Source organism: Ochotona curzoniae, unplaced genomic scaffold (genome assembly GCF_017591425.1).
Source record: "Ochotona curzoniae isolate NIBS_2020 unplaced genomic scaffold, NIBS_Ocur_1.0 scaffold_2587, whole genome shotgun sequence".
Classification (NCBI taxonomy): Eukaryota; Metazoa; Chordata; class Mammalia; order Lagomorpha; family Ochotonidae; genus Ochotona; species Ochotona curzoniae.
This window is the reverse complement of record NW_024467096.1, coordinates 14,848,343-14,871,009: the sequence shown is the minus strand read 5'-3', so window position 1 is coordinate 14,871,009 and position 22,667 is coordinate 14,848,343. Positions and strand designations below refer to the sequence as shown.

The 22,667-nt window shown below is 48.6% G+C and overlaps 1 protein-coding gene across 1 annotated transcript; it reads right to left on the bottom strand.

The window, feature by feature from the left end:
* Window positions 1–2,766: 2,766 nt before the first annotated feature.
* EIF2B5 (eukaryotic translation initiation factor 2B subunit epsilon) lies at window positions 2,767–11,793 on the bottom strand. The gene is made up of 16 exons (XM_041002779.1): window positions 11,532–11,793; window positions 10,485–10,609; window positions 9,136–9,321; window positions 8,872–9,049; window positions 8,701–8,781; window positions 7,464–7,541; window positions 6,873–7,185; window positions 5,854–5,999; window positions 5,501–5,642; window positions 5,269–5,370; window positions 4,991–5,098; window positions 4,705–4,795; window positions 4,355–4,478; window positions 3,758–3,883; window positions 3,338–3,448; window positions 2,767–3,173 (listed from the first exon to the last, which is right to left on the bottom strand). Exons 1-16 carry the CDS (start codon window positions 11,709–11,711, stop codon window positions 3,114–3,116), a joined length of 2,151 nt encoding a protein of 716 aa, XP_040858713.1. The 5' UTR covers window positions 11,712–11,793; the 3' UTR covers window positions 2,767–3,113.
* Window positions 11,794–22,667: the final 10,874 nt, after the last annotated feature.

Sequence of the window (22,667 nt, the reverse complement as noted above, 5' to 3'; positions counted from 1 at the left end):
CTCCTGTCTCTTGACCCTCCATAGGCCAATCAGTGGTCCACATGGGCATACATCCCTCTCAACTATGTAAACATCATAAAAAATGAATTTACTAAAGAGATTTATTTCTTTTTTATTGGAAAGATCAGATTGAAAGAGAGAGAAAAATACCTTCCATCCTCTGGTTCACTCCCCTAGTGGGCACAACGGCTAGAGGTAAGTGGATCTGAAGCCAGGAGCCAGTAGCTTCGTCCAGGTCTCCCATGTGGGTGCAAAGTCCCAAGGCTTTGGGCTATCTTCTATTGCTTTCCCAGGCCAAAAGCAGGGAGCTGGTTGGGAAGTGGAGCAGCCAGGACAAGAAGCAGTATCCATATCAGATCCTGGCATGGGCAAGGGTGAAGATTTAGCTTCTGAATCATCAAGCAGGTCCCTATTTTTTTTTTTTTTTTAATTTAAGGGATGTACCTATTACTTGAAAGACAGAGATAGAATTTTGTATCTACTGGTTCACTGCCCCAACAGCCTCAACAGTAAGGGCTGGGTTAGGCTTAAGGCAGGAACATGAAACTCTCATCCTTCTGCTGCTTTACCAGGCACATTAACAAATGGAGCCACAATGCCAGAACCCCTTTTGAGGTTTCCAGAAAGTTCTCTACTTTGCCATTGATTCTTTGGTTTCAATTTTTCCATTTATTTGTTTTGGTGTCTGACCTTTACATTTGAAATTTTGATGTTTGACTGCCCTTAACTATTGACATTTAGGAGTAATATACTACAAAGCTAATTGGAAGTTGCTTATGTACAAGGTTTATTAAAAGGCCTTAGAGAGCATAAGGTGGGAAATCTTGTCAAGAAAATAAAAAATTTCAGCGTTCATAGGCCATTTTTCCTGCAGCTGTCCAGCCTGTTTTTGCCTAAAGGGGTTCAACGTGGTGTGTACAGATTCCCACTGCCCCTGTACTTTCACCTAATTCCTTAATTTTGTTCTAAACCCCCGATTCCCAGCCTCACTATGCTGGTTGCTGAGGTCAGAGGCTCTGGTATTTAAATAAATGCATGGGCTGTTCCATTGAGGATGCCAGTGACTGAGGAGTGTGAATCATCCGTCCAGAAACTCTGACATGTGGGTTTAGAATACCTTAAGTATTTCTTGAGATGGAAGCTCCCGTTTCAGAGGAGGTTATCACCTTGCGTGGTCAGATCTGATGGGAACCTGCAACCAGCTTCCTATTCCAGCCTGTTACTCTCCTCCACCCCACCTCCAATTCCTACCCTGCTGCAGGTGCTGCACTTTTCTCTGGGTTGCAAATGGCATGCTGGCTTCAAGTCTGTAACCATTTGGGCAGGGCAGAACCCAGCTTACTCTGCTAATCTAGTTTTTCACTTCACCAAAACACTGATGTCTCTCATTCACCATCATCTTGTTTCTCCTGATCACTGAGTCAGGTGCATTTTTGAAGTAACCCCGCTGTGGCTGTGCCCTTGTAATCTTTCCTGTTTCGCAGGACACTTCAGCATCACCATCTGTCAAGGCCTTCCCTAATCACTCCAACCAGAGCAATCTCCCTTTCCTGAAAGGTTCCAGAGGCCATTGCTGATCCTCTGCCAGCCATCTGGTACAGATCAGAGAAGATGCTTACAGGCACCTGTGGCTAACTGCCTCATTAGGTCCATGCCACAACTTTCATGTGCTCTCTAGGTACTTAGATCAAAACTGAGATTCCCTGCACAAGAAAAACTAAAGGAAAATTAAACTAAGCCAAACTCTAGCCAGCCTAATTTTTCTTCTGCTGAAACATTTCAGTAATGCTTCATGTGCCCATAGAGTTCTCTGTCCTCCCACCTAGATGCTATGAAGAGGACCACTTTTTCTCTCTCTGCACACCACTTGCTACACAGCGACAATTGGCAATCTAAGTATCAACAGAAATGTCAACATGAAGGCAATAACAGAGCTCCAAAGATGAGCCGAAAGGGCTTATTTCCTGGCTGAGGCTAAAGGAGGCGACAGGGCAGGTGACAAACGGCAGCTCGACTCCAGGACCAGACCCTGCCTCTGTTGATTACTACTCTCGGGGCTTCTTCGAGCTTCAGGCACTTCATCTAGAAATGAAGCTGAAGACTTCAATACGGGGCTGAAGTGGAATAATAGGTGGTAAGTTTTTAACACATAGCAGAATGCCTGTCAAACAGTAAACACTCTCTTCCTGTTGAGAAAACATTTCACAGGATCTTCCCGTGTTCTCTGGATTCCATTACTGGCTTTCGGTTTTATTTTCCTCTTGGGGTTGGGGCTGGAATTCCTCTTCATGAGCACACAACGTGCTCAGTGTTCTGGATTCTGAGGAGCGAGTCCTTGGCTTTACCCATCGAGAGCTGTGGGACCTTGAACAGATTTCCTCATCTTTATGACAAAGATCTGTCCAGCCTCCATGGCAAGGCGAGTATTGTATCAATTCAAAAGAAGTATGAGACAGACGAGCAAGTGGCACTGGTCTTTACATCCGCCTGACATTGTCACCCTCGGGCAGAGGAGGCTGGACTAGGGTCCTCTATGGAAACAGGTTTAGCCCATCACCCCAGAACCACAAACTGGTTTGCAAATGTTGGAAAAGCATGCAGGTCCATCCTTCACTCCCCAGGGAGGAACTACAGTACTCCCCTAGCAGCTATAATACCTCCCTTTCCCTCTCCTTCAGGTGTGAGGGAAAGGCAGCCACACCAAAGGATCAGAATTCCAGTCACATACCCCCATGGCTGGTCAGTCAAAGCTGAAGAGAAAGCAAATACACCCCTCTCTTTTTAATATGAACAAGCACAAGCAGCAGAGAGGGCCAGCTGCTCTCTGCTGTTCCCTGAGGGAAAGCCAGAGCACAAAGAGCTTCCCTTGGCCTTTCTCCAACTGCAGGGCCTGCTTAGCTCGCTCTAGGCAGGCGCTCTGTTCCAGTCCAGCTTCCCTCATCCCAGCTCCCCCATCTCGATGGTTCCTGGTAGTGTGAAGAACACTGCAGTCCCAGCCTCAGCGCTGTATGTCACAGGACAGTGGTCATTTTTCCTGCAACTGGCTCCTTGCTTGCCCTGGCCCAGGAACCACGACACTCAGTCACACCCACAGGGGTGGGCAGCATGCGACTTCAGTCATCTTCAGATGATTCCTCTTCTGCCTCTTTTAGCCACTGCACGAACCTCTGCAGCTGTAAGCACACAGAGGGGAGAATTACTGCGGGAGGGGTAGACAATCCCACTGTTCCCTTGGCAAATAAGCAGCTCAACCCCAAGCCCAGCCACCCTGGAATCTGGGGTCAAAGGCTGGGGAATGCGCCAGGCCCCAGGGTGAGAAGAGGGTGGCTTTCCTCACCTGCTGATTCTTACGCAACTGCCGACCCTTGTCAGTTACATCCTTTTGGTTGAACCAGCTCAGGATCGTTTCTTCCGCCAGGATCTCTAACTGGTAGAAAGCCATCAGTACCTGTGGAAGGCCAGCAAAGGGGATGTCAGGAACCTCACAAAGTCCAGCAAGATACAATGAGTAACAGAAAAGAGTGAATTGTTCATTTTAGTAACAGGGCAGGTATAACTTCTGGAACTCAGGCACATTTCCATGTCAACTCCCAAATGCCTGCCTCCCTATGCCTATAGCTCCAAGCTTTACCATTCCAACAAGTGTGACACTAGGAATGGCCAGTGCTATCAGTCGAAGCCCAGACTGGGTGCATGTTAGTCTGTTCTGTGTTTCCCTGGGAAGTCTTCCAAGAAGCATGGGGTTTGAAGTATTTACCTTGGCCATGCAAGTACTGAGAGCTTCATGTTCCAGGAAGAACTCCTCAATGGCTGCCAATGCTTCCAAATGGTCAGCTGCACGTTTTATATAGTTCCTAAACACAGGGCTCCAGGACTTGAGCAGCTGTGGGAGAAAGGAGAAAGAAATGAAATGCACTCCTGAGGGTACTCACTTATCTGAACATCAAAACAAGTTGACCCTTTGTGATATGGGAGAACAAGAGAAAAATGATATAGGTGTTGTGGAAACATGTTAGAAGAACCTAGAAGTCTGACAGCCGGAGTGTGGAAGGGGAACCCTGAAGACTCCCCAGGGAACGTGAAAGGAAGCCAGGCACTGTGCCACCTCAAGGCACCTATTCCCAGCCTCGAGTCTGAAAGCCCAGGTCTATCCTGAGTACACCTTTGGGTGCCTGGTAGAGTCTGAATTGTGTGGTCTCAAAGGCCATTCAACACACCCCTATTGGCGTCCAGAGGCAAAGGGAATGGAAATAGAGGCAATACAAAACCTGAATTCCTCTGAAGTCAAGCAGAGCAAGAGCAGGTGTGTGTGTCACCACCCAACCCCGTTTACCCAGCCCCAGCCTTGGCTCACGGGAAGCAGCAGGGCAGAGTAGTGGTTGGCTTCTAGGGGGGAGTTCATCTGTTGCAGGGGGAACTCCAGGACCACGTGGCTCAGGACCTGCATCACCTCCTTCAGGCTGATGTTGTAGGCGTACCTGTGGGGAGACTGGGGTGACACCAGGGCCTTCACTGGCCCCATCCATGTGTTGCAAGACTAGGACTTGGACAAAAGCCTGGCTGGGGAGTCAGATGAGAGCGTCTGGGAAGGGGAAGGTCTGTGCTGAGGTGAGGCTGGACCTGATGCCCTGCCCCCAACCCTGCACCAACATTTCCAGCCTGAGTTCCCTCAGGAAGGACACAGCAGGGAGGGGCTGCTCTTACTTGAGAGAGTTGATCTCCAGAATGAGATTGTCACAAGAAATGCTCTCCTCTTTGCCACGCTGCAGTGTGCCTAGGACTTCATTCTGGAACACTTGAAAATCAAAGCAAGAGTAAGTTCATGGGCCAACATCATTTCAGAAGTGCTTTGTTGACATCACTGGCCCTGAAATCACATCAAACCCTTCATGGGAGGAACACATGCCTTTGGCTAGTTGATCTAGGTCAAGGATAAACAGATTAAATGGCTTCCTTCACTGTCCAGCATGCCAGTGTCCTGGGCACTCACCTTTGATGTCATCCAACTGAGGGGAGCCTGCCCGGCTGTCCAGCTCTTCAGAATCCATACTCCGCTCACTTTCTGTCTCACTGTCTTCTTCCTCATCGATCGTGAGTCCTGCCATTGCAGAAAGGATGAGAAGACAGAAAAATAAGGAAGGAAAGATTCATTCACATGTCTGTCCTCTCCATGTGAATAAAACGAACAAATAACCTGAGTCTCAAGGACTCAGCTTCCTTTAAAAGACCCCGAGCCAGTGGAGGAGGCAGGCAGAAGGCTGAGCTCACCCCACAGACTTTGCCGTAGCTCTTCCTCATCCTCGGTGTTCATGTCTGCAGCTTTCCAGAGGTACCCCTGGCCAGCAGCTCCTACTTCGGCTGGATTGTAACCTGGAAGGGTGCTGCCTGTGAGTGAGGGCCCATGGAGATACCCAGCACCCCTTCCTTGCCAGGTATAATCCCTGGTCCTCCTATGGGGCAGAGAGACACGCAGATGCCCCACACCTGTTGAGCCTCACACCTTTCAGCTTCACTTTCTCCTTTTCTTGGTTGGCCCCAGAATCATCACTGAACTGGCCATCATCCTCATCTTCCTCTGCATCTGGAGGGTGCAAAGAGATCACCGAGCCCTCAGGCAGCGTGATGTTTGGGCCCACCACCACCTGGGGGAGGAAAAAAGGCATGGGTGGCATGGACCCACAGTACATGGAGGAAAGACACATCCTGACAATGAGAGCAACTTGCCTTTACTAAGCCAGTGACTTGGGTTTTCAATTCTGGTTGGCCTGTGAGTGGAGATAAGGACCCCTGCCCCCTGGCTCACTGTGATCATCACTTAATTTAGGGCCTGTGCAGCAGGGGGTGGTGTCTCACCTGGGAAGTGAGGACGCAGTGTGGTTTCAATGTAACTTGTTCCTTGACCACAGCATTGTCACAGAGCAGAGACTGATGGATCTGTGCCCCAGAGGCCACTTGGACACCTCTCCATAGGTAGGCCCGGTCCAGCACTACATTATCACCTGGCTCAGGATGGGAAGGACTCTTGGTCACTTAGGGTTCCAACAACAGACCAGAACCCTTCAGGGAGCACAGGGCTGCCAGACCCCAGCAAGCTCCTTAGAGTTCTGATCCCCTCCTCTCCTACTAGTACAGCAAAGCACCCCTTCACCTGTGAGTGCAACACTGCTTGGCTGCTCTGTCTTCCCCACAGCAGACTACCATTACAATCTACAGATTCAAAAGCTGAGATCCTTCCAGGGTTCTTCCAGGGGACTTCTTCTCAATTTAAGAACATTATTAGAATCCTATCCATGCCTAACAGAATCAAGTAAAATTATTCCATCTCTTCTTTTACAGTGAACTTGAACCTTACTATTCCTACAATCAAAGTGAGTTGCCAAGAGGTGAAACTGTCAATTACAGAACAGTAAAATCAACACTGGACTTTGAATGCCACCACTTATCCAGGTTTAGGTCCTAGCACTACTTCTTAATACCTGTGATCAGCAAAACAACCTCCTTGAACCTATAAGTAAGAGATAAATAATAACTCCCTTGCAAGGCTTTTGTAAGGGCTAAACAAAATAGTGTATGTAAAAGCCCCTCTGTAAATGGTCATGCACTTACACAGATGTATGACTGCATGCTATTTATCCACCTGGTCCTAATTACGAATATAGGGTGCTCTGGAATGTGAAGAGTCACCCAATACACAAGCCCCAAATTAGGGTCTCACTACTCTCAACTCCCTCTTCCCTCCTTCCTTAAGGATGGCCATTCTGGTTCCTCATTCCCAGGAACTGTTCTTACACATACATCCTTGTATCTGGAGACACATGGCCCCAGACTCCTGTCCCTGGAATGGCTGGCTTGATCTCCCTGCCGGTGCTCACCAATGTGGCAGCCAGGGCCAATGACGCTGTTGGTGATGCAGCAGTTGCTGCCGATGACAGTGCCCGAGCCCAGGAGCACATTTTCCTCCAGGACACTGCCATGGCCCAAGCTGACCTCCGGCCCTCGGTAGATGTTGTGCCGGGAATGAGTGCAGCTCTGAGTGGCGCTGTCAGTGAAGTTCACCTCGGGAGTGAGAGGGTACAACCATCGACGGATGATGTCAGCACAGACGGCGGAGTACATGTGTAGGTTGGAGACCCGGGCACCATATTCCTTAGTTGTTACATGCATGTGGATCTGGTTCCCTAAGATCTGAATGAGAAAAGGAGAGGGAGGTCAGCCATGCCAGCAAGCTATGAAGAATGTTCCCACGTACAACGCCTTTCTAAGCCTCTTCAATTCCTCCCTGCTACAGCCAAACAGCCAAAACAGCCTTTTTTGTTTTTTTTTGTGTGTGTAGTTTCCCTCTTCCTTAGATTTTTTTCCTCCCTCCTGAGCCTTAATAAAACATAAAATGGGACCAAATGTAACAGCACAAGATAAAATTACAGTGTCTACTCTCCAAAGAGGCACTGACAGCCTTTCCTCACCTCTTCATTCACCAACAGGCCTCGCACAAAGTCATCTCGGGTTTGGTAGTCAAAGTTGTCTGTGAATAGCTGAGCCACCTGTCAGGTGAAAAGCGTAGGCAACATGACTTGCTGGAAGCAAAGATAAGCTGCCAGACAAACCGGTGTTAACTGGATAAGGACTGAATCCCAAAGGTCATGGTAGGTGAACAAGGAGATGAAGACAACATCTCTGCTTTATAACAGATAGTAAAAGACAAAGAAGGAAGCATTGCCTGGTCACTAAAGAATTTATCTGAGAGCATGTACACAGGCACATATGCCTATCCATTGATTCAATCCCCCAGTGCTTGTAACAATTGGGATTGGGCCAGGTCAAAGCTAGGAGCTGGAGCTGGGGCGGTAGCATAAGGGTTGAAGATACCACTCGTGGCTCCAGTAATTCTACATGGATGCTGGTTTGATTCAACTGCTGTACTTCTGATTCAGCTCCCTGCTAATGTGCCCAGAAAAACATTGAAAAAAAGCCCAAGTCCTTGGGTCCCTGTACCCATGCGGGAGACCCAGGAAAGGCTCCAGACTCCTGGCTTTGGTCTGGCCTAGTCCTAGCTATTGGGGAAGTGAATCAGTAGATGGAATATCTCTCTCTCCTTCTGTCTTTTTATCTGTGCTCACTTGTGCAAATAAACAAATCTTGGGTTCCGGCACAGTAGCCTAGAGGCTGAAGCCCTTCCCTTGCATCCACCGGGATCCCATGTGTGTTAGTTTTAATCCTGGCAGCCCCACTTCCCATACAGCTCCCTGACAGTCAAGGACAGCCCAAAGCCTTGGGGCCCTACACCTGCATGGGAGACCTGGAAGAGGCTCTGGGCTCCTGGCTTTAGATCAGCTCCAGCTGTTGTGGCTATTAGAGTGACTCATCAGATGGAAGATCTTCCTCTGTGCATCTTACTTTCCAATTAAAAAAAAAAAATCTTTAATGAAAAATAAAATTAAAAGATCTTTTAAAAAAAGGTTGGAGCTGGGACCTCAATTCACGGTTCCCATTTGGGTTGCAGGGATCCGTCTGCTTAAGCTGTTCACTGCTCTTCCAGCTGCTGGAACTGGAAGTGGAGCTGGGAGTAGGCCCTTCAAATGTGACACAGCTGCCCCAACCCAGGTCTTAACTGTTAGCACCCACCCCTTGGCCAGCCCTCTAAGTGGGCAACAATAGACCCTCAAGAGTTTTGCTGTGAATGTGCAGTGCTGGGGAGCTCACCTGAGGGGAGCAGATGCTGATATGACAATCTAGTAAGTCGTACCGAATCTCCACTCCTGCTTTGCTGCCCTGGAACAGGCTCTGTGGGAACAAATTCCAAACACTTGAACCAGACTCTGGTGCTGAAGGCCTGTCACTCTCCTACCTCAAGGACCCAAGCCAGCCACACACCAGAGGAAAAGCAAAACGTCGGAGGCCCTGAGTCTTCTGGAAATGGAGAATCCGGTTTGTGGTGCTATCCACTGCCACAACCACGTTGTCCTCATGGCAGCGAGTTGGGTGGCTTGGGGAGGACTCTTTGAAGACCATTGTCATCACAGACACATTTTTTTCTAGTTTCCGCCTCAACCTGGAAAGGCCAGGAAGGAGATACCTGTTGGAAAGCAACCCTTGGGCTCTGTGGGTCCCTGGCCCCTGCCACTTTCCCGGCCCTACCTATGCTCCTCGAGGGCTTTGGTGATGTTGATGTTGGAGACGACATCTCCGTACACCAGCACGAAGTCGGAGCGCACCAGGGCTTTGGCATCGACGTCCCGGAGGACATCTCCCAGGGACCGGTAGAGCTCGGACGTAATGATCCGAACCACATTGGGGGATGTAGGGCGGCACCACTTGGATTTCCTGGAGGAGGAGGGCGGTGAGGGCAACGAATCCATCAGACACAAAGAGCATGTGCACCGTGCGTACCTTTCGCCCTCATTCAGCATTCACACTCCTGTTCTAGGGCTTCTTTGGGTTCCTGCCAGCGTCCTCAACTTCAAAAAAAGACCTGTGGTCTGTAATTAACACTTTTAACATCCTGTGTTACCAGTCTTGTTTTATGGGTCAGAGGAACATGATTATTTCCTCTCAATATCCTGATCCCTGTCCCCAAACATGTACTTAAACTCCAAATCCTGCTGAAACTGAGAATATACATAGTACACTTCTTGTCACCTTTCCCCTTCTTCTTTTAAATATTTTTATTTGAAAGGCAGAGTTATACAACAAGATAGAGACAGAAAGAGAGAGCTCTTCCACCCATTCTTTAACTTCCCAAATGGCTGCAATGTCCAGAGCTGGGCTGATCTGAAGCCAGGAGTTCTTTCTGGGTCTCCCACTTGGTTGCACGAGTCTTAAGGACCTGCTGAATCAGAAGTGCAGCAGCTGGGACACCACACTCACACGGGATGCCTGCACCTCACGCCATGGTCCCACCTTTTCCCAACTGTCCCTACTAAGTTTAGGAATTGTCTGATGAAGACTGCTATCATCTTATATTTATTTCCTAAAGTTCCATAAGACCTGAGTTTCACTATTTTCCAAGAAGATTTCAACATATATTTAAGTGCTCACTCTGTGCTTGGTGGCAATAAGATGAAAACCAGCCCATTCTTGTCTGTGAGGATCAGAACACACAATATTCAGATACTCAATGGAAAAACGAAGATGCTATTCTTCTAATTTCCATACTAAAGTGGGAGACCCCAAAAAGCTCCTGACTTCTGGTTTTGGCCTGGCCCAGTCCTGCCTGTTTAACTTCCCGGGGAGGGAGCTAGTGGATGGAAGACCTTTCTGTCTCCCCCCCTCCGTAACTCCGCCTTTCAAATACATGAATTTGTTAAAAGTTTTTCATAGGAACCCCAGGACAGGCAGCTTCAGGTATTCACATTCTGATAAATGAAGAAAACATCCCACTGAGCTCTAACTAGGCACATTCTACCACCCCCCACCTATTACCCATAAAGATTTTCTTCCTCACTTTGAAATGAACAGAAAAAGTAAAATAATTTTCAGGGTCTTACTGTAAATGTTCTTTGATCTGAGCAGCCTTCCAGCAACAAAATACAAAGGTTTCCTGTACACCTGTGGCAGTCAGGAATTCCAGAGTATAGTCAATTAACGCCACATTAGCCAGGGGTAAGAGGACCTAGAGGGTGAGATAAGATACAGGTTGGAGATCTTGAATTCATGAGGGCCTCTGGCTTCCCCACTGTAACAATCCCCACTCCTCTGCCAGTATTTACAAACACTACACTTTGGCTTCACGTTTCCAATTCAAAGATAAAACTGTTTTCTGCCTTTTCGAGTCAGTGGCAGGCAAGGAATCTGTCTGCCCTGCACCAGACCACTGCTAACAAAAGACAATTAGGAAATCGGACAGACCTCTCCAAACTTATGCAGCACGCGGGCTTCCTTTGCCCATCATATCGCCTTCTTTGAGCCTTTTCTAAAAGTCAGGGACCAGCTACCCCTCTTTGGGAAATCACTTGTCAAAAATGAACTGCCATGAGACTTTCGGAGGGGTGGGAGGTGAGGAAGACAGCTAAGGAAAATTTCCCGTTAAATCCAATGCGGTTCTCTCTCTGAACCGAGCCAGCAACACCCAGGACTGGCGCGGCCCAATTCCCCACGTGTCCAAACAATCTAAGGAATGATGGCAACCCGCCACCAAACCTGCTCTGCGTTACTTTTGACAGATGGCACTTGGAAGGAAAAATGGTACCTGGCCGGGGTTCTGGTCTGCTCCCTTTTAGGCACAAGGCCGTCCCCTTTCATAGGCAAACAGATCCTTTCCATTGAAACGTCCCTTTTCCTACACAAGGTTAAGGGCAGCGCGGCCTCGCCCACCCCGGGAGCCCATGCCTGTCAGCCGCTCGCTTGCTCAGGCCGTGATCGCAGCTGTGGCCAGTCGCCCCCGTCCACCGCCTGGCCAGGGAACCCCCGATTTTAGGACCACAGAGACAGGGAAAGTCGGGGGGACACGGGGCCTTCCAGAGCACGCCTCGCCACGCAGCCCACAGGAGCGGCATTCCACCTTCCCTGCAGATCGCGTGCGCAACGCTGCTCACCCGAGGCTGGTCCTTGGAGATGGGGAAGAAGCGGCGGTTGAAGCTATCGGCCACCAGGACTGCCTGGAGGGGCGGCGGCGGTTCCTCCTCCGTCCCTCTGGCTCCCCCGCCGCCGCCGCCGCCGCGCTTCGGGGCTCGACCCGACACCGCACCGGGAGGCGCCACCGCAGTGGCCGCCATCTTCTTCTCGCACTTCCGTGAGGACACACGCACACACCGCAAGCAGGAGGGGACAAAAAGGTCCCAAGACTCGAAACGCGCTAGACTGAAGAGAGGGAGGAGACGGGGAAAGGAGGGACGCGCATGCGTCGTGCCCCTGCGCTGGCGCTCCCAGCCGGGAGGGCTCGAGGCGTGGCGCCCGCCGAGAACCGCCCTGGCCAGTGCAGGCGCAGGTGGGTCGCCGGTGTCCTCTCAGGCTTTTATCGGGCCGCCAACAAGCTGAGACTCCTGCGCCGTGCGTGGCCGCCAAGGAGCCAGGGGGCTATTGCGTCGTTTTGATCACCTCGTGGACCCGGTGCCACGGGGGATTCGGAGCTAAGTCAGATATTCCCCTCCCCACGCCCCGCCACCCCGCGGAGGCTCCCACTAAGACAGGGAGTGCTGTAGTGGGGAGAGTAGGAATGCTGCTGTTTGTGGGCCGGCACGAAGCAACCAGTCTGGTGAATCACGTATGTGTGCAAGATATCTTGCTCATCCCGCAAATACTGGGAACTCCCAGCAAACTGAGCAAGACTGGAGGCAAGCGGCAGGTTCTCCAGACTCTGCGGCCTGAAGGGGCTGAAGGGGCGCAGCACGTTTCGGGAAAAGCAGCGGGCTGCAGAAGGGGCAAGGACGTGACGGAGCGTGGGAGCCAGGCCGCACCCTTGCCATGCCGCCCACTGCCACTCCCGACCGTGGTGCACGTCGGGACTTGTAGTTCGCGGGGCCAAGATTCGTAGTTTCCACGTGGCATGCCCCACGCTCCCAGCCGTGCTACCGCTCCCTAGTGATTGGACTAGGAGTGCTAGTAGTTCTTCCTGCTCCCACTTAAAGCAAACGCCATTCGCTGTAGGCATCTCTTTTTTTTGAAAGAAACTCCATTTTCATGGATTGGAAAATTTATTATTATTATTATTTTTATTGGAAAGGCAGATACACAGAGGAGAGACAGAGAAAGATCCTCCACCTGCTGGTTCACTACCCAAATTGTTTCAACATCACTCCCCAAGTGACCCCAATGGCTGGAGCTGAGCCAATCCGAAGCCAGGAACCAGGAGCTTCTTTCTGAGTCTCCCATGCGGGTGCAGGGTTCCAAGGTGTTGGGCCATCTTCCACTGCCTTCCCAGGCCAAAGGCAGAGAGCTGGATGGGAAGTGGGACAGCTGGGACACGAAGCACATCCACACGGGCAGCTCACGGTTTTGATTAATAAATGTGAGTGGTATAGGCAGGTGCTCGAGTACTCTGTAAATGAACAGGCACATCAGAAACAAACAGAAGAAGGAGGAAGCGGAGGGCATTAACCGGGACCATGCACAGATACATGGGGTATGAGCAAGAAGGAAGGAAAAATGAGCCCAGTTGTAGGAAAATGTTTATTCTCATTGACTTGAACAGCAGGGCAACAGAGAGAGAGAACAAATCTGTCTGCTGCTTTACCCCCCAAATACTGGGCAATTCCACATCCAGGAGCGCAGAACTGCATCTGGTCTCATGTGGGTGATGGGGACCCAGATACTTGCTGCCTCCTACCATGTGGATTCCCAAAACTTGAACCATGCACTCCTATACGGAGTGTAGGATTCCTAAGTAGTGGCTTAACCCAGATGTCACAACAACTGCCCTAATTTTAGAAATTTTTGAGGATTCTGGGGACCCCGAAGGTGGTGAATTTCCAGTTGAAAGCATCAGTAAGAATGGTGAGCCTACTAGGCTTTAAAATCTTGTAAACAAGACTAAGAGTTGTGGTGCAGTGGGTTAGGACACTGGCATCCCATGTGGGCTCTGGTTAGGGTCCTGGATATGCTGCCTTTGGGAAAACAGCAGAGTCCCTGCACCCACATGAGCGACTCAGATTGGGTTTCTGGCTTCTGGCTTCTGCCTGATGTAGCACCCTCACTTCCTCTCTCTCTGTATGGAACTCTGCTTTCTGACATTTTTGAAAAGGTTTATTTATTTTCATTTGAAAGGCAGATTTACACAGAGAAGGAGATACAGAAAGATTTTCCATCTGCTGGTTCACTTCCTAAATAGTTGTAGTAGCCACAACTGAGCCTATCTGATACCAGGAGCCAGAGCTTCTTGCAGTCTCTCATGCAGGTGCAGGGTTCCAAGGATTTGGGCCATACTCGACTGCTTTCCCACACCATAAGCAGGGAGCTGGATGGGAGGTGGAGCAGCCAGGACACGAATTGGCACGCATACGGAATCCTGGCAGATGGCAAGGCAAGGATTTAGCCACTAGGCTATTGTGTTGGGCCCCTTACAAAAAGTCTGTCTTTTTTTTTTGCTGCTTAATAATTTATTGCAAACTTCTTGTCAGATATCAGATGCTATATTAAGCAACAAATTCTATTCTTTTTTATTTTTATAAATTTTATTTTTTGTAATGATTATATGGTTGATCATGGTGGAAGGATTGAGGTTTAGGGAAAATTGGGTGAACTTATTGCTTCCAAATTTGCTATTTCTTCTTGTTATTTCTGGAGGAAGGAGAGAGACAAAGGGGAAACCACTCATGACTTTCCACATGACCCTGTACCCAGGGATGAGGAACCACCACCTCCTATCAACCCAGAGTCTCAATGTGTACATATTCCAAGGGTTCTGACCAAGTCGCTTGGATAGTTCTGAAATGCTACCAATTTCACCAATCCATGGATGATGTCACCCTCCCAGTGTCCATTGGCTCCATTCAGCGAGATTTTTTGCTGTCATCATTTGTTTGGGGTAGTTGTTCAGTTAGTTCTGTTCTGCTACAGCACCAAATGAGCTGCCATATTCTGCTTTTACAACAGGGCCTATGTCTACTACTGTGCCCTTTTCAATAAGTAGGACACATGCAAGATGAGGATTTTAGCCTAGTTTATTTCTAACTTTGCCAGAAAGTTAGTGAAAACCACATGTACAAGATTAGACACAAACTAGATAAGGAGGTAAAGAATCCCTGTCCCTGTAGCTCTGATTCTCCCCGGTCTAGCCCTTCCTTATGATTTGACAGATATTCTTTTCATTTGTTTCGTTAGTGTGTATATCTGGATCTAGAGATATACACACAAGCACATGCCTACACACACAAGTACACCCCAACACACACATGTATGCACATTCACACAGAGTTGTCTGTCTCTGCAGGCTGTGTTGTGTGAGGATGTGCTGGAACTCCCAGGCCAGCCATTTTCCATTGGCAGGTTAGTCAACCTCTGTCTGAATCTCAGCTCTGAATTGGGATAATAGTACTCAAAAGGTTGTCATGAGGATGAAATTAGTACTGTAGGAAAAACCCTTGTTTGGAATAGCATTTACCGCAGTCAATGTTAGTTCTTTGCATTTATTTGAAAGACAAAGTGGCAGAAAGAGAGGGAAAGATATTTCATTTGCTGGTTTACTGCCCACATGGCCATGACAGGGCTGAGTCATATTGGAACCCAGAGCCAGCAACTCCATCCAGGTTTCCCATGTGGTTGGCAGGAACCCGAGTACTCAGACCAGCATCCATTGCTTTTTCCCAGGGTAGATATTTACAGCGCAGCTGGGGTCAAACTGGCACTCTGACATGGGATGAAACCTAATGTGCTCCATCACAATGCCCTACAACTTGATTTTTATTTTACATATGAGGAAATGTAGAACATCAGCTATTTTAGAAAAAGATTTATTTATTTTTATTGGAAAGCTAAATTTACAAAGAGAAGGAGCAGGGAGAAAGGTCTTCCATCTGTTAGTTTACTCCTCTAGTGGCCAAAACAGCCAAAGCTGAGCCGATTCAAAGCCAGGAGCCTCTTTCAGGTCTCCCTGGTGGGCGCAGGGTCCCAATACTTTAGGCCATCCTCTGCTGCTTTCCCAGGCCACAAGCAGGAAGTTGGATGGGGAATGGAGCAGCTGAGACATAAACCAGCATCCATATAGAATTCTGGCACTTTCAAGGGGAGGATTAGGCAATTGAGCCATTATGCTGGGCCTGACAACCAGCTATTTTCAGTTATTTCATAGTCTTCTACGCTTGATCTTAGCCAAAAGGCCGAGAAGCGATCCATAGTGTTCTGTAACATTTTTTTTTCCCAACTAGGTCACTGTTGATAAATATTCAGATTAAAAAAAAATTCTTTGCAATTGTGAGTACTGCAGCAACAGGTGTCCTTTCTATATAGATTTTTTTTAAAAAAAAGATTTATTTATTTTTATTGGAAAGGCAGATGTATAGAGAGGAAAGACAGAGACAGAAAGATCTTTTATCTGCTGTTTCACTCCCCAAATGATTTGCAATGGCCAGAGCTGAGCCAATCCAAAGTCAGGAGTCAGGAACTTCTTTTGGGTCTCCCATGTGAATGCAGGGGCCCAAGGACTGTGGTCATCCTGTGTGGTTTTCCCAGGCTATTGTAAGCAGTGAATTGGGTGGTAAGTGAAACAGTCGGGATGTGAACTGATACCCATACAGGATGCTGGTACTTACAGGTGGAAGACTAGTCAAATGTGCTGTTTCTCTCTCTCTCTCAGATTGATTTTTAAAGTTTTTTTTTTTTTTTTTTAATTGGAAAGGCAGATATACAGAGAGCAGATAGAGAAGGACTTTCTGTCTACTGGTTCACTCCCCAAGTGGCTGCAAAGACCAGAGCCGAGCCAATCTGAAGCCAGGAGTTTCTTCAGGGTCCCAAGGTATTGGGCCATTCTCTACTGCCTTCCCATGCCACCAGCAGGGAGCTGGATGGGAAGTGGGGCAACTGGAACATGAACCGGCTTCTGTATGACATCCCAGCGGATGCAAGGTAAGGATTTAGCCATTAGGCTATTGTGACAGGCTCTAGATTGATTTCTTAGAATTTGTTCTCCAAGTGGGGTGAGAGTGGTTTGAATTAGATATAGTTCCTATGGTGCAGGATGTGATGTTAAACCCGCAGGCAATCTGCTTGGCACTGGCGAGACTCCCAGAGATAGTGCTTAGATGCTGTCCACAGACGAGGTGCCATTTGGTCCCTGCACCACCCGAATGTGAGAGTACTTATTTCTCAGCAACTAAACCAACAGAGTGCTATGTTAGTGGTCTGGGTCTTTACCAATCTAGAAGGCAAAAACAATGTATTATAAATTTGGATTTTTCTTATTTTGAGTGAAGTTGGACATCATTTTGTTTGCTACAGGATTATTTGTTGGGTCAGTTGTCCATTGTGATTATTTTTAAATAAAAATTTGAATCAGTAACAGAAAAAGATATCTTTCATCGGTGGTTGCTTCTCAAGTGATCATAATAACCAAGGTTGGGCCAGGCAGAAGCCAGGAGCGAGGATGGTTTTCCAGGTCTCCCATGCGATACAGGGGCCCAAGGACTTGAGCCATCTCCCCAAAGGGCTACAATAGCCAGAGCTGAGCCTATCCAAAGCCAGGAGCCAGTAGCTTCTTCTGAGTTTCCCACACGGGTACAGGGTTCCAAAGACTTGGGCCATTCTCCGCTGCTTTCCCAGACCTTAAACAGGGCTCCCTGTGGGTCTCCAATGTGGTGACAGGAAACCAAGTGCAAACAGCGGGGTCAGAAATGGAGCAACTGGGTCAAATTGGCACTTGAATGTGAGATGTGGTGTCCCAAACAGCAGTGAAACTCACCATGCTAAAGTGTCTGCCCCTCTTGGACCATTTTTTAAATTGTTTACTTTTATTTACTTTTTGCTGAGTTGTAGTTGTTCATAATTCTGGGCATCCAGCCCATTTCATATCTATGATTAAAAATATTTTTACAGTTCTGGGAACTGTCTTTTGACTTCATTAAGAGTGTCTTTTAACGTGCAAGTTTGTAGCTTTGATGGAGCCTGGACTTTGTTGTCATATATAAGAAATTGTTGCCAAGTCCAATGTCATGAAGCTTTTCTTAAGTTTTGAATGACACCTTCTTTTCTCCCCAGATTTATCTGTAAGTACATCAGAATAGTGCTAGGCTCTGTCCCCTTCACTACACCCTGGATACATGCACAAAGACTGGCCTTTTCCAGATTTGCTGGTGTCAATGTTGTGCTACTAAAGCAGCAGCAAACTGACAGAACAATTAGATAGAGATGGGCTTTTTTGGTTTGTTTGTTTGTTTTTCTGCTTTTTTTTTTTTTAAGATTTATTATTTAACTGAAAAGCTTAACCTACTACACCATGGCACTGGTCCCCATATGGGTTCTTATGCCTGCTCTGACCTTCTTTTCTTGTTCTGAGGCCTTCAGGGATCTTATATTCATTCTGTGAAAGACAGCAGTTGGGGGAGTCCGGGTAAGTTTGCTCAGAGGTGTGGGTTTCTGAATCTCCCAGCCAGTTGGCTATGGCTGGGAGAACTCGTGCCAAGCCAGGCTGTCCACCATTGCCAAGCAGTGGGCAAATCCTGAACTTGTCCAAGCCTGAGACCTGAGAATTTCCTCTGTCCACAATGATGATGTTGTAGGCAGATCTTGGACAGTACTGGGCATGCTCAGGATCATGGCTCTGCCCACCGCAAACACATTGGTGGGTGAAGTTCAGATAAGTCTGATCAGAGGTGCAGATATCTAAATCTCCCAACAATGTGGCTGTGGCTGAGAGAACCCATGCTGGGACAGGCTTCCTAATGGAGTCTTAGTTCCCCATCCATCACTGTTGGGTGGTGGTGGTGGTGGGTGGTGGTTCTTGGCTTGTGGGGCTAGAGTGCCAACTGGTGCTGAATTTTACCCACTGGTTGCCCAGAGGCAAGTTCTGGGGTCTTGAGGAATTACTGCCCAAGGACGTCCATGGATAGGGCCACAGTATGTGTAGGTGAGGAATGAATCTGGAGGGACACTCAAAGACAGGGCCACTGTACTTGCAGGTAAGTGAGGGGACTGAGAACTAGTGGTTTGGAGGGGAGAGACAGAAATATTTGTGTGGGTCAGACTCATACCAGCCCACATGGGAATCCAGAGTTGGGCTTGTTAGCATGGAACATTGCTGACTAACACACGATAGTCCATGTGAAAGCTAGGGCTGGGGGCCTGTCTAGTAGGACTAGATCCCAGTACCTGACTGAATGTTGGAACAGGGGACAGATACATTAGACTAGACCAGGACACTAATGAGCACACAAGAGAACCATGTCCAGGGGTAGATTCTGTGGAGGATGTGTAGGCCAAATCTTGTGTAAATGCAAGTCTTGCTGGTTAGCTCAAGAGCTGGGGGTGGTGATGGGCTGAGCTAGGTGTGGCTATGGAACCTGACAATACTCATGGCTACAGGAATAGTCTGGCCATGTTCAGGCTGTAGTGCTCACATGTGCATCCTAAAAGAGGGTGTGGGGTAGGTCAGGCCTCAATATTCACCAGCTCATACTAGGCCAAGATTGAGGAGCAAGCTATGGCGGGCAAGGGCCTAGCACCTGCTGGCATGGGTGAAATCTGAGTCTGAGAGTAGCCTGAGTGGGGGGACCTGGAAAACTCCCCTGGTGGGTCATAGCTCCTGCTGGTGAGCACGTGGTCCAGGCCTGGGAGTGAGGCAGTCTGGACAAGGTAGCTCCAACTGTTGGCTAATATGTGGGTTAGTTTAGGAAAGGAGAGGACCTGGCAGGGCCATGCAAACCTTTGCTCACTGGAAAGTACAGACACCAGATTGGAGCATAGGTCATGCCAAGCAAAGCTGTCACACCTACCAGTATTCATGAGCCAGGGATGGGATCAGACTGAACAGAGCTAGGTTCCAGCACCCGCGAGTGAGATTTGGGACTGGGGGCAGGCCCAGTCAGGCCAGGCTGCAGCATTCAAAGGCAAAGGCCAGGACTGGTAAGGGGCTATGCAAAGCTGAGTCAGAGCAACTACTGGCATGCACAAGATCTGTGATGGTAACAGGTCTGGCTGGGGAGCAAAGGAGAAACCCTGGCTGGATTGTGGTTCCCACTGGTGAGTGTGGGGGCTGCAGTGGGGGCTGCTGTCTAGTCTGGGCATGGATACAGTGTCCCTCAGCACAAGTGTGGCCTGGTCTAGACTCCAGCACCCGCTGACACTTGTGAGAACCAGGGAGGTATAGGCCACGTTAGGCTAGGTTTCTGTCCCTACTAAGTTATGTGTGAGCTGTGTCTGGGTGTGCCTTGGCTGGCATGAAACACCCAACAGTAAAAACCGGAATGGGTGAAGGCCAGTCAGGAAAGGCCACTAATCCTGCTAGGACAGGAGGTGGACTAAGTAGGGCTGGCCCATGGACTCACTGGTGTGTGCAAGATCTGACATTGGGAGAGGCTCTGATGGAGGAGCTTGAGCAACTCTTCTGTTGGGGACACAGTCCCTGCAGGAGACTGCAAGAACCACAATAGGGAGCAGCCAGCCCAGGCCAGGCAACAGTATCCACTGGCATACATTTGGCACAGGTCAGGGGCAAACCAAGATGGGCCAGTTCATATCAGTTGCAGGCAAATCCGAGTACCAGAATGGAGTGTGGCTCGGGCGAGGTAGGGTCATTGCACATACCAGTACACATTACAGCTAGGACTGGATGCCATCTGGGCAGGGCTAATCCGTAGCCCCCATGAGCATGAATTAGAATTGGAGGTGGGCTGGGGAAGGCCAGGCTGCAAAACCCAGTGGCAAATGATGAGGAGAGGTGGGCCATGCCAGATTGGGTCACAAGACCCAGCCAACATATGTGAGACCCAGTGGGGAAGGAGGCAAAGTTGGTAGGGGAAATTGGACGGCTCCCCTGCCTGATCACCACTTCCATTAGAAAGCGTAAGTGGGTGTGGGCCCAGTAGGGAAATAGTGGGCACCTCCCTCTTGCATTGTTACTCTGACTGGTGAGCATAAAAACCAAGACTGGGACAAGGCATGGCCAGTTAGGGAGTGGCACTCACTGGCAGGTGTGTGGGCTTGATAGTGGGGCTGGTTGGGTTGAACTAGGTTTCAATTCCCATTGACATGTATGAGAACTGAATGAAACGTGGGACAGACTGGACCAGTCTGCTGTACATACTGGAAGCTGGAACAAGGGCAGGGGGCCTGGTGGGAGTTACCGTGGGTTGCTCTAACTAGGCTGCAGCTCCCACTAGTGTCCATGAAGGCCGAGTGTGTGGTGGGCAGAATCAGGTTGGACTGCAGCACCTTTTGGTTTGCGTGAAAGAGAGGGCTGGAGACAGGGCTGGAGACAGAACTGACGCACAAATGAAACCACTAGCATGTACAAAAGCTGATTGGGGCAACAGACTGTGCCGGACCCTGTATTATTGGCAAGCACACACAAGAACCAGGTCTGGGATTACATCAGGCAAAATTTCTTTGGGGATCCCTCCAATTGAACTGCTGATCTCAGAACACCAACCATGGAGAGAAGTGCAGGTCCCATGGTCTGATCGTAGGTGAATGGGTCAAAGCCGGCCTCCTCAGAGGCTCAGATGGAGCAGTGGACAGCATATCCAGGTACACATGGAGGATACGGCAGTCCATTGGAGTCTACAGAGGACACCTGGTACCACAACAGAGGATGGAGGACAGAACAAATCGATCAACTACCCCAACCAAGAGTTGGCAGTCAGTAACTGGGCAAACAGGGATTCTAAGGTGGACTGTATCAATCAGTGGATTCTGGAGAGATTTCATTGTGCTTGGAGTGGTGAGATTGTCAGCAATTCAGAACTGCTGAGCTATTGAGACCTCATGGGCAGGACCCTCATCACATGCCCCACACTGGGGACCCCGGGTGATGTTGGGTGGCTGTTTTCCATCCCATGGTGCAGAGGCATTTGGGAGGCTGTATGTGGCTGTGGCTTTTCTCCTTGTCTCCTGCTTCACCCAGATACAGGAAGAAGAAAAAGAGATTGTGGAAATTGTGATCTCATGTACCTTCCTATAGCCCTTGTCCCTAATCACCCTAATCAACTACTTAAAAATCATTAAGAACAAAAATAAGTAATACTTTTTGAAAGATTTATTTATTTACTTCATAAAGATTTATTTTATTTTCATTACAAAGTTAGATATACAGAAAGGAGGAGAGACAGGAAGATCCTCCATCTGATGATTTACTCCCTAGTGACCGCAATAGCCGGTGCTTTTCCAATCCGAAGCCAGGAGCCAGGAACTTCTTCCAGGTCTCCCATTCAGGTGCAGGGTCCCAAGGGCTTGGGCCATCCTCTGCTGCTTCTCCAGACCACAAGCGGGGAGTTGGGTCGGAAGTGGAGCTGCTGGGATATGAACTGGTGCCCATATGGGATCCTGGGCATTCAAGGCCAGGACTTTAGCCACTAGGCCATGATGCCAGGCCCAATAATTATTTATTTTTATTGCAAAGTCAGCTATACAGAGAGGAAGATCTTCCATCCGATGATTCCCTCCCCAAGTATCCACAATGGCTGGTGCTGGCTGATCCAAAGCCTGGAACCTGGAGTCTCTTTTAGCTCTCCCACGTGGGTACATGGTCCCAATGGTTTGGGCTGTCCCTAACTGTTTTCCTAGGCCACAAGCAGGGAGCTGGATTGGGATGCAGAGTCACTGGGATTTGAACCGTCGCCCATAAGGGATCCTAGCACGTTCAAGGCGAGGACTTTAACCACTACACTATCACACCTGTCCTGGAAACCATTTTCACTCTTATTTTGTCCTCTCATTCCTACCCCAAATGAATATTGGGTATGGTTAGATGCCTTTCCTCATTCACATATTGAAATATTTGTGATTATGGGTTATTTTCTGTCTTTTACTCTGAATATTTTGTTATATCAATTTTTGGATGTTAAACCAAGTTTCTATTTGTGGAATAAATCTCACTTGTTGTAGATTCGGTTTGCTAGTATTTTGTGGAGAATGTTTGTATTTATTTACAAACGATACTGGTCTGCAGTGGTTTTTCTCTCTCTCTGTTTGTGTGTAACATCTTTGACTTGTTTTTCTGGTAACACTGGCCTTATGTAATATATATGAAGTCTAGCCTCCTCTCCTGATTTTGGTAAGTGTGTGAAGGATTAATATCCTTCACTGCT